This window comes from Octopus sinensis, linkage group LG11 (assembly GCF_006345805.1).
Source record: "Octopus sinensis linkage group LG11, ASM634580v1, whole genome shotgun sequence".
Classification (NCBI taxonomy): domain Eukaryota; kingdom Metazoa; phylum Mollusca; class Cephalopoda; order Octopoda; family Octopodidae; genus Octopus; species Octopus sinensis.
Genome location: NC_043007.1, coordinates 58,754,254 through 58,771,500, shown reverse-complemented (window position 1 = coordinate 58,771,500; position 17,247 = coordinate 58,754,254). Strand labels below are relative to the sequence as shown.

The window sequence follows — 17,247 nt, the reverse complement described above, 5'->3', positions numbered from 1 at the left end:
CCTTGTATTCATCTATATCTATCTATCTAAATATATATATAAATACACACATATATATATATATATAGATACATACATAAATGCAAATACACACACATATAAATATATATATATATATATTATATATATATATATATATATATATATATATATATATATATATACACACACACACGTATATACATTTATATAAACACACATATATACATACACATATATACATACACATGTGTGTCTATATATGTAATAGTTTCTAAACCAATAATACAATGATATAAATCTTTTTCCAATTTGGGAAATAAAAGGCTCATACCCTCAAAAGGATATTTTGATTTGTGAAGAAAAAAAAAGTAAAGCAGAAACTAAAAACAACAATGGTGCTACTAGCAGTAATAGCAATAATTGGTACACTGGACAATATGCAAGGGTACAAGGCATACGTGTCAGTGATAAATGACAGTCACAGCTCACATTAGCAGCGACCAACCTTGCTCAATGAACCAAGTTCTGCAATAATTCTAATAATTTCAGAGAACTTCAGTTGCTAAAATGCCATACCACATTGTCATGGAAGATTGACAAACAAAATCTGCCAAATAAAAACAATGTTCTTGTACTTTTACAATAACATTCTAATATCTTATGTATACATATATATATATAAGTAGGAAAAGGGGGAACAAGCAAATACAATGATTTGCAACAAGAGATACCCAAAATGTGGACAATAAATGAATCCAAATTATATACCTCCCCGCAATAACAAGATAAACCTCATCCCTTATGTCACCAAGTGAATATGACCAACTAAATGAAAACAGTCCACAATAAATGCTTAAAATAAATGACGCAGCCAAGACTGAGTTTAGGGCCAATGCAGCATGTTTGGACCATTGTGTAATCTTGACACTCCAACATTAACCAACAATCAATGACAAGTCTATCACTATTTTTAAAACATAATAATAATAATAAAAAACACAAATTTTACAAATGAAAAATAGTCTCATCTGTCTTTGCATCTTGTTCAGTCTCATATTTGCACTCTTTTACCTTTCTTTATCTTTCATTATTAGAATGACGCCGAGAAGCAAGTGCTTTTTTCCGTTGATTGCAATAAATTCTTAGAAACAGTGCAAAGAATACCACAGCCACACCAATTATTCCAAGTAGTGTGATGGGATGTCCATAAATAATACAAGAGAGGAAGATGGCAAAGGCTTGGCGCAGAGTCATTATGATTGTAAAAGTCACAGGTCCGAATTTTGAAATTGTATAAAATATAAAGAGTTGACCGAATGCAGAGCATAAACTTAAAATAACTGCATGAAATATAAAAGTCGGATATTTAGTCATGAAGGCTACTGACTCAACAAAGCCTCCTTGTTCAATAAGAGCTACAACAGTAAAAAGACAAGAGAATAAATTGACGCTAGCCATCATCTGGGATGAGGACATTTTATACTGAGTGAACAAAGCACCTTGCCAATTTGCAGTAAAGCTGTCAAACCCCATATAGCCAACAAGTAACAATACTCCAGAGAAGTTTGTTACAGAATCCTTGTGTTTTGTAACATCTTGACTAGTCAGCAAGAAAATACTTACTCCAATTGATATCATTGCAGCGGACAGATATTCATAAAATTCATATGATTTTTTTGAGATTAACTTTCCCATCAGCATCACTGGTATAATCTTAGAAGCTTTTGCAAGAACTTGTGTTGGGAAGCTGACAAATTTCAGTGCTTCATATTGACACCAGCTGCTCATAATGTTGGAAAAAGAACTGTATGAACACTTGTAAAGAGGTGCTGTAAGTCTTGGTTGGGTCTGTAATGTGATGACTATTAGGGCAATAATGAAAGCTGAAATGCGGTTCAAGAAAACAAGGAAAGTGGAATTTTTGAAGTATTCGCCAGGTGTTGTTTCTGTCTTTCCATATTGAAAGGTCATGATCCGTTCTTGTAAAATACCCCATGTCAGATAAGAACCTTGTAGGCCAGCAAAACAAAATAGAAGGATAACTGTCTTCCAATAATTAGAGTGCTTCTCTTCTGGAACATTTTCCTTTGTGGTTGAGCTAGCATCTTCAACATCAGGTTCAATTTCATTGCCAAAAATACACAATTTTATTGCACGTGAAAAAATCCCAGTCACTGTAAAGGAAAGAAAAAGTGCAAATTAGACCTAATTAATTAATGTAAAGGCTTTTCTTTTTTAGTTTTCTCAATTATTGACCTACATACCATGAAATCTTACCTTCTTCCAGGTAGTATATTGTGTATTTATACAAGAAGTTAATAGCAATGATACATAATTTCAAATGAAGGAAATATAAATGTTTGTATTATTCCAGAGGAATTCCTAATGTATACCAATATATTTGAACTGATAAGATGAGGACATGAAATACAAAAATATCAGTACAGAAAAATTCCTTATCTCAGAAAGGCAGGAAGGATTTTTAATGGTTAGTTTTAGTTTCATGGCACCAAACAAAAAGGAAACCACTTATTGGTCAGGACAGTTCTACTTAGGTGATATTACCTAACAGTCTGGTGCCTATTTCTAACATCTGGCGAAATGAGGCATATAGAGTTAAGTGCACTGTGAGTACAATTTAAATCATCTGCAAGTATAAGATCAATCTTTGTAAATTTGAGCATCTAATTGATGGCTTCGACCCAGGTATAATTAAAGAATTTATTTCACCATCAATACAACACTAGCAGGTTGAAATTAGATGCCTTAAAAAAGTATTTAATCCACCCCTACTATATCTGCTTTCTTCACTTTTATTGCAATTCATTCTTGATAACAGAGAAGTGTACTGAACACTTAATGAACATTGTTCAGATTAGTCAATAGAATAAAATTAGTGAGCTATTGATAAGTCACCAATAAGGACTATAAATTTAATGTATGCACTCCAGCATGACTTATATGTGGAGCTTGAAAAGAACAATCCCTAAATGGATAAATTTCAAAATATATACAAGTCAATTCTGTGATCAGTGAAAATAGTAAGAATGGCATTTTGTGGTAAAATCCTTGATATTCAACATTAGTATCACCATCAAGTATTTTTTCCAAGTTGGCATTCTTTGAACAGATTTCACAATGTCTCACCACCCACTACTATTCTTCATTTCACCACACACCACAGGCTTCTGTGTTGCCACATGCAGAGGTCCATTGCTTCACCACCTGTTACTCTCTTTTGTTACCTGACACATGAAACAAAAGTGAAAAATAGACCAACATTTTTTTTTATTGTGCATGCTGTTATTTTTTTTTTTGGTATGGTTTTTATAGCAGGACACTCTTCCAATCATTAACCATTTTACAGTATAAACTGGGTCCACCTTATTACACCCTGAGTAGCAGTAACCATATCTTCTTTTATCTTTTACTTCTTTCACTCATTGGACTATGGCAATGCTGGAGCACTGCCGTGAGGGATTTTTAGTCAAATGAATCTACCCCAGTACTTTTTAAGCCTGGTACTTATTTTATTGATCTCTTTTGCTGAACTGCTAAGTTATAGACATGTAAACACATCAACACCAGTTGTCAAGCAGTGGTGAGGGATAAACATAGACACAAAGAAACACACACAATGGGCTTCTTTTCAGTCTCTGTCTACCAAATCCACTCATAAAGCTTTGGTTGGCCCTGAGGCTATAACAGAAGACACTTGTCCAAAGTGCTATACAGTGGGACTGAACCCGGAACCATGTAGTTGGGAAGCAAGCTTCTTACCACAAATTACGTTAGTGTGCCAGCAATGCACACTTGACTTTCTGGAAATACACAACCAATGCTTGCATAGTTAACTGTATGTAAATAAAGGCTGACATGTTTAATTGCTATAGATTTATTACTCAAAGTTCCTTATTAAAATTAGCCATTAAAATAGAAATTGACCTTTTCTCATTTTGTATAAGGAATACTGAATGTCTTCATGCCTGATAAGAAACTCAGTCAATCCCATGTCCCTGGTGATGGACCTGATTGACTTGGAGGGATCATTGTCAATCATGGTCTGGATCTTACCAACAAATTCAGGAGTTCTATCAGGATGATCAGAGTGAGTTTTCTGAGCAGCTGTACCTTCATAATCACCATTAAACTCATCTAACTCTTTCCGAATCCTCTGCACTGTCCTCAGATTGACACCCTAACACTCTGAATGTTCGTATTGGAGCTTCCAGCATGAATGCCAAGTAGTACAGCAATTTTCAAATTTCTGGCAGAGTGAATTGCATCATGGTACTGCTTTTTTCACAGATAGTGTCCAACTGACCTTACTCTACTGTGTGGTTGACAAAATCAAAAACAAATAATGCACATGCCAGAAATTAAAAATATAAAATGGCGACAATTTACCCAATGCACCCTGTATATATAGTGCAGCAGGTATCATCATCATCATCATCATCATCGTTTAATGTCCGTTTTCCATGCTAGCATGGGTTGGACGGTTCGACCGGGGTCTGGGAAGCCAGGAGGCTGCACCAGGCTCCAGTCTGATCTGGCAGTGTTTCTACAGCTGGATACCCTTCCTAACGCCAACCACTCTGTGAGTGTGGTGGGTGCTTTTTATGTGCCACCGGCACAGGTGCCAGGGGAGGCTGGGAAACGGCCATGATCGGTTGGTGCATTTTATGTGCCACCGGCATGGAAGTCAGTCAAGGTGGCACTGGCATCGGCCACGTTTGGATGGTGCTTTTTACATACCACCGGCACAGGTATCACAACTACAATTTCAATTTGATTTTTTGATGTTGATGCACTTGACTCAATTGGTCTCCTCAAGCACAGCAGGTTGCCCTATGATCCGAGGTAAGCGCAGCAGGCCGTCCTGCAATCCAAGACACTTTGGATGGGCTGGGGCTTCTATGTGAAGCTGGTGCAGGAAACAGCCATGAACTCACGTTATTCGTCGGGTCCCACTGTGTGGCACCTTTTACCATAGCCGTAGGCTGATCAAAGCCTTGTGAGGGAATTTGGTCAGTGGTGAAAATAAAATAAAATCTTATATATATATATATATATATATATATATATATATATAAATGTGTGTGTGTGTCCTTATCTTGATGCAGCATGCTAATTGTAAACAATCTTTACAGAAGCAGTAACTTGCTTGCAATCTCCCATGAAAACATGTTCAGACTTGTTTAAGAACAGATGAGGGTTGATGAGAGGTAGAAGGTTTAGCTGTAGAAAACTCAGGCACAACAAATCCCATCTTAGCCAAGGAGGCATGGAGTAAATAGACATTATAACTGTGATGATGATAATGATGACAATACAAGAGAGAATCTTAATAAAGTAACACAGATAATGTTTGTTTAGCTGAAACATAGCAATCACTTTATTGTGACTTTGAGAAAGTGGGGAATTAAAAATTTGTGTGTATCTTTTTTCTTTTTATCTTTTCATTTGTTTCAGTCATTCTGGGCCACCACCTTGAAGAATTTTTAGTTGAATGAATCGACCCCAGTACTTTTTTTTAAAGTTTGGTACTTATTCTATTGGTCTCTCTTTCAGTTTCCACCAACCAAATCCACTCACAAGGCTTTGGTCAGCTCAGGGTGTCACAAGTGGGATTGAACCTGAAACTATGTGGTTGGGAAGCAAGCTTATTACCACACAGCCATGCCTGCACCTATATATATATATATATATATATATCATGCATAAAACAATAAGGAAAAAAACGAGTATGAGAAAAGGTTTAAAAGATATAAAAAGATAGAGGTAGGACTGGAGGTAATTACTTGTAAATAAAAAAAAAGATAAAATCTAATATTTTGGCTGTGCAAACCTACACATTTGAATTTAGCAAATTTTAGACCAATATTTTATTTCAGCTTATTACCTTCAGGTGTTGAGTTGGCAGACTGTGGCAGTTTTGCATTCTTGTTTTTAATTTACTTAGTAATCAATTTGGAATGTTGAGTGGAAAATATTTTTTCATACTAACAGTTACCTTAGCATTTTTTCAGAACATCTGTTATAAATTCAAAATCAATGAAATGTTCAAAGTACTGGTTGTAGTAGTAGTAGAGAAAAAAAAATATTCGTTGTATGATACATACAATAATGTTACCAGTTGAGAATCATTTAGAATATTTCATTCATAAAAATAAGAACATATGGCTGCAGATAATATTTTAGACAGGAATAAATTATAATGGCTGAACAAATACATGAACATATTCAATTCAAACATAGACACAGGCATGGCTGTGTGATTAAGAAGCTTGCTTCCCAACCATGTGGCTTCAGGTCTGACTGCACAGCACCTTGGGCAAGTGTCTTCTGCTATAGTGTTAGGCTGAATAAAGACTTGTGAGTGGAATTGGTAGACAGAAACTGTAAGAAGCCTGTTGCATTTGTGTGTGTGTGTGTGTCTCCTTCTGTTTTGACATCATGTAATGGTTTTAAACAAGTGTTACTATCATACAAGTGATGCTGTTCATTTGAGGTCTTCCACGAAAAATGTGTCTGGCCTTGGAGAAATGTTACCTTGCTTGGAATCTGATGAGGGTTGCCAACAGAAAGGGTATCTGGCTACAGAAAAACCTGCCATAATGAGTTCTGTCTGACCCATACAAGCATGGAAAAGTGGACATAAGGATGATGAAGAGGAGGAGAATTCTGCTGAAGGGGTTGTGAATTAATGTTGGTGTCATACTTTGGGTAAAATATGAACAATATACTCCAGTTCATCAGATAAGAATTAAGAAAACAAAACACTGACAAAATGCAGCAAAGAAATTAACTTGACAGTCTGTAACTTACAGCGGTAAAACCAGATCAGTCCAATTAATTATTAGATTTGACCAAATTTGTATAGCCGCTAAATTTAACTATTCAATTATTGGTGTGAAGAAAGGCACCAGTAACTTTTATCTTTTAGCAACAACAAACAGGAGCTTCTGGATTGTTTTCAACATCATCTGGAGTTGTTTTTTCCCCCTCTCACACTTTATATCCATTTTCCTGTGCTTGTATGGTCGAATGCCCAACCAACTCTATTAAATATGTAACAAGCAAAACCAGGTCTTTTGCATAAGACCATGTTTTTTTTATATTGGTAAAGATGTAAAACATGTCCATAGGAGGACCACATTGGTTATCATATCATCCCAGATAGTAAAGTTTCAAGCCCTGACTTAATCCTGCTCTTTGATTTTCTTTGCATTGGTAGCTAGTTTTAGTATCAGTGAAACTAAATGCAGCCAAATTTTAGCAGAATATAGACTCAGTATTTTACAATATCAGTTACAAAGCCAAGAGCATTACTCCAAAACTGTAGCAGTGTCCTACTTTTTTAAAATCATTATTGTTCAATAGAAAATCTGTGGAGATAACCTAACAAGTGATTAAATAACACAATATTGACTTATAAAACAGTTAATATACTTTGTAGTAAACTATAATTGCATAATAAAATACATTTGTGCTTTCAAATCATTAATATGTATGTACCGGCTGTCAGGAATGAGTTTAATATGTAAAACTGCTATATCCAAAGTGTTGCACTACTATAGTTAGTGGCTATTTAAGCAATGAGTTTGTGGATGGTTAATGGGTTGGATGGGGTGCTGACAAAGGAGCAAAAACTCCTGAAATATGGCATATATACCCATTGCCCATTTTTTCCATCTTCGATTGCATTGTTGTTTACATTAGACATATTCAGATACAAAACATTGTAACAAATCAGTGTCGGCTATAATTACAAAAGAAAATCTGTGAAGATAATCTTAATAAGTTATTGTTGTTGAGAAGCTTCAGTTGCTTCTGATTTACTTCATTTATGACTGGCTCTGTGATCTACAAAGTTAATGAGGCAATTTCATTTTGTTTGTGATCCAAAAAACTAACATGTGGCACCTTTATACCCTTTGCTTCCAAACAGTTCCTTTCACCTATTTACCTTCCCTTTATTCCTTTAGCAGTCAGATTACTCTGTCAAAAGTGATGTTTATTCACTTTTTAAAAAAAATAATCATGTATTATCTTGATGTATGATTGTTTATTTTTAGATTAACATTGTAGGGTAGGTGTGAGAGGCTGAATTTGACTAGCTTCAACATAATTCCTAATTTTTTCAATGCCTAGGTCACAACTTCATATCTTACTGCATTCAATGCTTTTACCCAAACAATAAAACCCAAGAAACACTTTCTTCCTCCTGTTTCTGTATCTCTACCTCTGTAACAACATATAGATTAAACTTTAAAAATATTTTAGTCTCACTGAAAAAGATTTTTAAAGTACATGTTTAAATATGCTTACAAGTGCTAAATTACAGAAGCTGAAGTTTCTCAAATAATTTCCAGTGGGAAAAATACACACAAAGCAACCATGACAAAAACAATTAAATAAATGCACAAGTAAAAACTAATGGGTTTACCTGGTTTATTCTTGTAACCATTTCTCTTAAAGTAACGGATAAGAATTGCTGCTGGCACAAACAAAGTAGCATAACCAAGCAGGTTCAAAAACAGCCGGAATAACCAAAAGTCATAGAAAGAGTTGAAAGTTTCAACTGTGCTTTCACTTGTGACAGCATGGATTATTTGAGTTGAGATTAGTATTATAAGAACATAGAGCAGCATAGCTATGGCAAGTCTGAAGGAGAAAAGGAAATGAAAACATGTCAGAACACATATGAAAAAATATATTTCAAAATATTGAATATACACGTCTTCTTTTTTATGAGCATCCCTCATTCAAACATCATCTCATCAGCTTGGAAAATGGTGAAATAAATAAATTTTTTGACCAGGAAACTCTGGGTAGGTGTATTTATATACACACAAAAACACACATATATTTAAAATAATACATGTTTACTATGGATTTCCAGAAATGCATGTGCAATTATATACAGTGACCAGCTGGAATTAGATGCACCTTATGTAGACATATGTGCTCCACTGACTTTGTTTCCTCATAACCTTCAGAAAAAAGGGAAACATTTTTTAATTAAATTTTCTACAAATATGCTTCAGATGGGGTAGATTCCAATTATATTAGAATTTGTTTTGAAATAATTTATTAAAAAAATGTAATATGTGTTAGTATGTATGTGTGCTACCTCACCAACTTTTATTTTCATATAACATTCTGCTATAATCACAATTTACACACTCTGAGAGGTATTTGTTGAAATTTTCATTGAAGAATACCAATTTTTCAAAAAGTTACAAGGAAACAAAGCTGACTCATGTGAATTTTCTGAAACTCCTCTTCCCACTTCCTCAAATAGATTTTTTCCACAACAAATTCAGATATGATCGGAGCCTACACCATCTGAAGTAGATTTGTAGAAAATTTCAGTAAAAAAATATCCATTTATCTGGAAGTTATGAAGAAACAAAGTCAGTTGGGGACATTTGTGTATGTATGCCCATTGCTTTAACATGATTAATACTAGGATTACATTGCTATCATATATCAGCTTCATTTCGTATGTAACAATATTTAATTATAGATAAACAAAGAATATACTTCTTTCATTCAGTTTGCACCCAAAGGGTGGCAATACTGTGAATGAGATGAGCTCAATTTTTCACTACACACAAACATAAATAGGATATTCCTCATAACTTTCAGAAAAATGGATATTTTTTAATGAAATTTTCTACAAATATGCTTCTGATGGTGTTGATTCTGTTTATATCACAATTTATTTTGAAATAAATTTTTTGCAAAAAAAAAAAAAAAAAAACGTAATGTCTGTATGTGAGCTGTCCTATCAATTTTAATTTTCATATTAAATTCTTATATAATTGTAATCTACACACTCTGAAATGTATTTGTCGAAATTTTCAGAAAGTTATGAGGAAACAAAGCCAGCTGATGTGAATTTTCTGAAACTATAGCTTCAGTGGAGCTTCAAACATGAAGTGCAATATATTTTGGAAAACATTTATTTTTATGTTTATACATAGAAAAGTATTACCAATGAAAAAGCATATATGTAAGTAGGAAATGGAGTTCAGGTGACTGAGGGGGAAGCCTCTCCCAAAATTATAATAATATAAAGTTTAAAAAGTATATATAAGGATAGGTATATGAAGAATCTCTATAATGAGGTCTATAGACAGTAAAAAGAACTATCAGTAAAATAATATACACATATGTCTTAGGAAATATAGGGCGACAGATGTGGGAACGAAGCTGGTGGATTCCCAGTAGCATTAATATTTTTAATGCTGTGAAAACTGATGGATTGCAAGGTACTGCTCAGGTGTCAAAACGATAGTGATATCTGTTTGGGTAACTGATGAAGGGGATGCACATATACTATGCTTGGTTATGAATTTTATATATTTTAGTCTCATTATTCTGGGTTGTTCCTCATTCTTGTAAAATGTTTGTGGATTCATAGTTTGTGGTATTGTTTGGTTTTCTTCAAAGGTAACCTAATTAGGCTTGGACAAAGCTTAGATGTTTTGGGAGGTTCTGTGGCATATATATATAATATATGATGATGATTATATACATACAGACATATGTAAGTGTGTGTGTATGTATACACAAAGAGTTTTCGTCAATAGATGTAATGTAATAGGTGTGTACCATGAGTGCTCAGTTGAGCTTACCACTAAAACTCCAACTTGAACAGCATCTGGAAAATGTGGTGCTGAAAATGCAGAAAAGGTAGCTACACTTGGTTTCTCATTGAGCGGGAGGATATAGATTAAAATAGAAAACAAAAAAGCAAAACCTGGCATCACTCGAAAAACTTTTAATTCATATAAAGAATATAAATATAGTGCAAAACAGTTATGACAAAAGGATACAGTCTCTTACAGCTTTTCTAAAACACCCAAGTATGTGGATCATGATATTGAGTGAGGATTCTATCAGCTAAGTATACTGTCATTAGAAAGAGGGAAGTCAGAAAATATAGAAATGAAGATTACCCTGCCAATTGAGGATATTAGTACTTTCCAACACAAACATTGAGTATGTGCAGTCGATAATGTTTACAACACTAGTGTTGCTTTTAATTTGTAAGTATGCATCATTGTGGTATACCAACAAATAGCATTTATACTATTTATATATAGTCATGGACTGGTGATTCATTTTTTCCCTGGTTCGATTCAGGTTTATGATGTTGATAAGTCATAAAAATGGAAAAATATCAGTATCCATCTCTCCTGAATGGGATCTGGAGTGAGTTGTCTTGCATGTCAATGACTGTCAGGTATTTTAACACCCAGTGCAATGAGGGACTCATCCATCAGGTGATTTACTGCAGCAAACTGGCAAACAAGCAAATCACACACACTGAGGTCAATAATGTTTACTACAACACTAGCACTGCTTTTAATTTGTCACTGAATATATATATATATATATACACACACACACACATACATAAATACACATGCCGTCACAACCTAGCAAACAACCTAATTAATATTCAACAGAACACAGGCTTACCCTAGAAAATTTTAACTTAACAAAGACTATATAAAGTCACACAGTGAAATGATGGCTAAAACTTCAAAGTCACTGTTAATACTGTTCTTGTTAAAATAATAAATTTGTACTCTACCAAATGTATTGAGTAATTTTATTAGGCAGTGAACTGGCAGAATCAATAGTATGCTGGGTGAAATGCTTAACGGCATTTTGTGTGTCTTCATGTTCTGAGTTCAAATTCTACTGAGGTTGACTTTACCTTTCAGAGTTGATAAAATAAGCACCAACTGAGCACATTACCCACTCCCCTGAAACTGCTGGCCATGTGCTAAAATTTGAAACTAAAGACAAACATTAATATATATATATATATATATATATATATATATATATATATATATATATATTCTTTTATTTGTTTCAGTCATTTGACTGCAACCATGCTGGAGCACTGCCTCTAGTAGAACAAATTGACCCCAGGACTTATTTGTAAGCCTGGTACTTATTCTATCGGTCTCTTTTGCTGAACTGATAAGTTATGGGAACATAAACACACCAGCATCGGTTGTCAAGCAATAGTAGGGGGAACAAATACACACAAACATATACATATACATATACATATATATATATATATAATATATATATATTCTTTTATTTGTTTCAGTCATTTGACTGCAACCATGCTGGAGCACTGCCTCTAGTAGAACAAATTGACCCCAGGACTTATTTGTAAGCCTGGTACTTATTCTATCGGTCTCTTTTGCTGAACTGATAAGTTATGGGAACATAAACACACCAGCATCGGTTGTCAAGCAATAGTAGGGGGAACAAATACACACAAACATATACATATACATATACATATATATATATATATATATGACTGGCTTCTTTCAGTTCACATCTACCAAATTCACTCACAAGACTTTGGTCAGCCTGAGGCTATAGTAGAAGACACTTGCCCAAGGTGCCACACAGTGGGACTGAACCTGAAACCATGTGATTGGTAAGCAAGTTACTTACCACACAACCACTCCTATATACATATAAATTTAAAATTCAAATAAGTTATCATTATCTTTAAAGAAATAATGATAAAGTGGCCAGCAAACATAATCCAAATAGGCAAAATATATATTGAAAGTCATGGCGCTTATGGACGATAGAGCATCTCATGTTTGCCTACAACAGTTACACGAAGAATAACAAGTCTGTCACAGTAGTTCAGCGTGAGTTTTGGTGCCACGTCAACATTCACCAAAATCAGGCTGTTCCCACCCCTAACACAATCTTACATTGGGTGAATGCACTCCATACACAAGGTACACTACTGAACAGGAGACTAGTGGGGAAACCATAAACGGTATGGACCCCAGAAAATGTGTAACGCATCAGACAATCATTGATACAGAGTCTGAATTGCTCTGCTCGGAGGCATTCCACTGAATTTAGAATCGGTAATTGATCGGTAGGGCATATTTTGCATGAAGACCTGCACTTCCACCTGTACAAATTGGTCATTGGCCAACAGTTGAAACCATGGGGCTAAGTAGAGTGGCTTAACTGCACACATCAGATGGAAGCCTTTTTTGAGGTAGATGACAACCTCATTTTGTTAATGAGTGATGAAGCTCATTTTCATCTCAATGGCATGGTGAATCAACAGAACTAACGCTCTTGAAAATCCAAGAGAACTGCATGAAAGATGGCCCAAAAGTTACGGCCTGGTGTGTTGTTGGAAAAGCTGCCATTATTGGCCTTTACTTTTTTGAAGACAATAATGGAAATGCTGTTACTACGAACTCCAAGCGTTACATCGAGATGATAAGCAACTTCTGTGTGCCTGAATTATAATGGAAACGTATGTCTACTATATGCACACACACACACATGAATGCATATATACCTCCCACACATAACACACATGCATGCACACACTTAAACACATGCATGTATACACACATACACACAGGGACGCACATATACTTCCACACAACCCCATGCACACATGCATACATACACACACATGAATGCACATACACCTTACAGATACTTCCCACAAACACCACACACAACATGCACATAGATGCACACACACACACGCACAGGAATGCACACATACCTAACATACACCCTTCTACATACACACACACATGCACTCACATGCACATATACCTCCACACACAACCCCATGTACACACACATATACACACACACATATGTACTCTCAAATAATTACAAGAAAACTTATATGGAGCAACTAAAAATGAAATGAAACTTAGACATAATTCCCATTGCTCAAATTTCAGAAATATAGGTAAAGCGAATGCTACAGGACTAAGTAGTTACAGCTGGGAACTGAAAGACAATAACATTAACTATAGATTAGAATGGCATATCCTAGCCAATGCATCTTTATAGAACCTTAATAATAATCGCTGTAATTTATGCATATATGAGAAATTCTTCATTTTAATGGCCAAATCAGATTTACTTAAACAAAAAGCACCGTCTGAATGTGGCAGATGCCAGCGCCGCCTGACTGGCGTCTGTGTCGGTGACATGTAAAAGCACCAGCCAATCGTATCCGTTTGCCAGCCTCCTCTGGCCCATGCTAGTGGCACGTAAAAAGCACCCACTACACCCACAGAGTGATTGGCGTTAAGAAGGGCATCCAGCTGTAGAAACACTGTCAGATCAGACTGGAGCCTGGTGCAGCCTTCTGGCTTTCCAGACCCTGGTCGAACTGTCCAACCCATGCTAGCATGGAAAACAGACGTTAAACGATGAAGATGAAGATGAGAAAAAATATAACATGTTTGCATAAAGATAAATTCTTATCCTCTAAATACCACTAATGCCTACATTACAGGTTATTAGCTGACCCACCTAACATCTTATTACTTCCCTAAACCATCCCACTTAACACAGAGCATAATTTTAACATCACATAACAATTTTAAATTAAAGTACCCAGATTAACAAAACTATCTATTTAAAATCTATGTTGTATACTAGGACATATAATCCTCGATTCACTTTAAAGCTAGATTGCCGACTCACATAACACATTATATTTTAATTGATTTTTTTTATGTACTCTTTATCTTTTTTTATTATTCCTTTACATAGCCCATATATATGCATTATGTCGTACTAACTTAAAGAAGCATCCTTAGTTTTAACAAGGGCATTATTTGTAATCATAGGGACTAACCTAACGGTCACAAACAGCATTATATATTACAATTAACAACACCATCGGTCAAATAGTCATTCTACTCACTTACTGCTCCATTCATCTAATTGAAGAAACGTATACACCCGTAGAATCCAACAAGTCACTAAAATGTAAGCCTAAAGACTTAATGAACTTTTTTCCTTTTCTTTCCCCTTATCTCCTATTTATATTCCTCTAAATCATTCTGACAATGTTTGTTAAATTGAAAGAGATAAATGCAAATTTACCACGATTTGATAAACAGCAACAGCTGTAAACAGTTTTGAATTACAATTAAACTATGACTTTTTAATACCAATAATCAACTTCTCATTGTTAATTATTGCTCCATTTATTTGCTATTCTTTTCTATATATATTAAACAATTGTTTTACCTTTAAATAACCAACTACTATATACCTTATATGTCTCTACATTTATACCTTAGATGGTTATACATATACAAGGGTGAGTCAAAAAGTAATGCCATTTTGTTTAGGACAGGTATAATTACAAACACGGGAATATGTATCATACATCAAAATGAAGCTTCCCAACACAGTCACCGTTTCTCTCAATAGTAATGTTCCACCTTCGACTAAGAGCATGTATCCCTGCCCTGTAAAATTCTGTTGACTATTCTTTGAGCCACTTCTTCAGTAAAGTTTTCATTTCCACGTCACTGGAATAATGTTTGTCTCTCAAATCCTCTTTCATGGGATCGAAGAGATGATAGTTCAGTGACAATGATAGTCAAGTGATAAGGAAGTGAAAACTGTAGTGAAGAAGTGGCTCAAAGACCAGTCAAGAGAATTTTATGGGGCAGGGATACATGCTCTCATTCAAAGGTGGAACATTGCTGTTGAGAGGAATGGTGACTATGTTGAGAAGTAGGGATGTGATCCACAGAGGACCAGCTTCATTTTGATGCATGATACATGTTCCTAAACAAAATGGCATCACCCTCATATACATACATACATACATATATATATATATATATATATACATGCACATATATATATATATACACACACACACACACATATATATATATATGCATACACACATATATATACATATACACATATATATATATTCACATATATATACACACACACATATATGTATATATATACATATACATATATATATGCATACACACACATATATATGTATGTGTGTGTATATGCACGCACATACACACTATAAACATAAAGCTATAAACCTGTAGTGATGGATAAATGTAGACTGACCACTCATCACAATAATATCAAATTTCAACCCCCCCCCCACCGAAACTAGGAAGTGATTTACAACCCTCACCCCCAAAACAAAACCCTAAAACCTATTATCAGACATTTATCTCTATATCACAGAACATTTGTTTTACTATTACTTGGTTTTTTTTTCCCTCCCTACATCTAGTTAGTTCAGGTCAAATATATATATGTATGTATGTACGTATGTATGTGCGTGCATATACACACACACATACATATATACATACATACATGCATACACAGGCGTATGTACGTACACACACACATACATACACGCATACATGCGTGTATGCATACATACACACATACATACGTACATATATATGACGAACTAACTGTTACTTTCTCAGATGAAGCACAGATTTTTGTCTGTGAACAGGTCGAGGATTTTAGCGACGAAAATATTTTGACAAATTAAACTTAAATGTCGAAGTGAATTGAACGGCTTTTGTGTGTTTCTTAAATGGCTTACAAACACCTTCCACGCTGCAATTGTTTTCGTTTCAGCACACGATCTCAGATCAAATCACTTGCTATGCGAGTACATCTCCATATATAATATATGTATATTATATATATATATATATATATATATTATATATATATATATATATATTATATATATATATCATCATCATCATCCTCATTTAACGTCCGCTTTCCATGCTAGCATGGGTTGGACGGGTCAACTGGAGTCTGGGGAGCCCGAAGGCTCCACCAGGCCAGTCAGATCTGGCAGTGTTTCTACAGCTGGATGCCCTTCCTAACGCCAACCACTCCGAGAGTGTAGTGGGTGATTTTATGTGCCACCGACACAGGTGCCAGACGAGGCTGGCGAACGGCGACGCTCGGATGGTGTTTTTTATGTGCCACCGATACAGGTGCCAGACGAGGCTGGCAGACGGCCACGCTCGGATGGTGTTTTTATGTGCCACCGACACAAGTGCCAGATGAGGCTGGCGAACGGCCACGATCGGATGGTGCTTCTTACGTGCCCACAGCACGGAGGCCAGTCGATGCGGTACTGGCTACGGCCACGTTCGGATGGTATTCTTGTGTGCCACCGGCACTGGTACCACAAAGGTACAAATTCCATTGATGTTCATCTATTTTGATTTGGTTTGATTTTCACTGCCTCAACAGGTCTTCACAACAGTCACATACTTGCCTCAACAGGTCTTCACAAGTGTCACATATATATATATATACATATATGATATATACATATATATATATACATATATATATATATATTATATATATATATATACATATATA

At 35.1% G+C, this 17,247-nt stretch overlaps 1 protein-coding gene across 6 annotated transcripts in view; it reads right to left on the bottom strand.

Annotated features, from left to right (window-relative positions):
• Positions 1 to 287: 287 nt before the first annotated feature.
• Positions 288 to 17,247, bottom strand: part of LOC115217042 (adenosine 3'-phospho 5'-phosphosulfate transporter 1) — a 31,945-nt gene continuing 14,985 nt past the window's right edge. For 4 of the 6 annotated variants that reach the window (XM_036507518.1, XM_029786605.2, XM_029786600.2 and 1 more), the window contains exons 2-3: positions 8,435 to 8,652; positions 288 to 2,156 (exon numbers count right to left, since the gene is read on the bottom strand). In XM_036507518.1, the coding sequence (XP_036363411.1) occupies positions 1,060 to 2,156; positions 8,435 to 8,639 (1,302 nt within the window). In that variant the 5' untranslated portion in view covers positions 8,640 to 8,652 and the 3' untranslated portion in view covers positions 288 to 1,059. Of the gene's footprint in view, positions 2,157 to 8,434; positions 8,653 to 14,752; positions 14,825 to 17,247 lie in introns of those variants that run through there. The other 2 variants (XM_029786604.2, XM_029786602.2) reach the window with 2 other exon arrangements.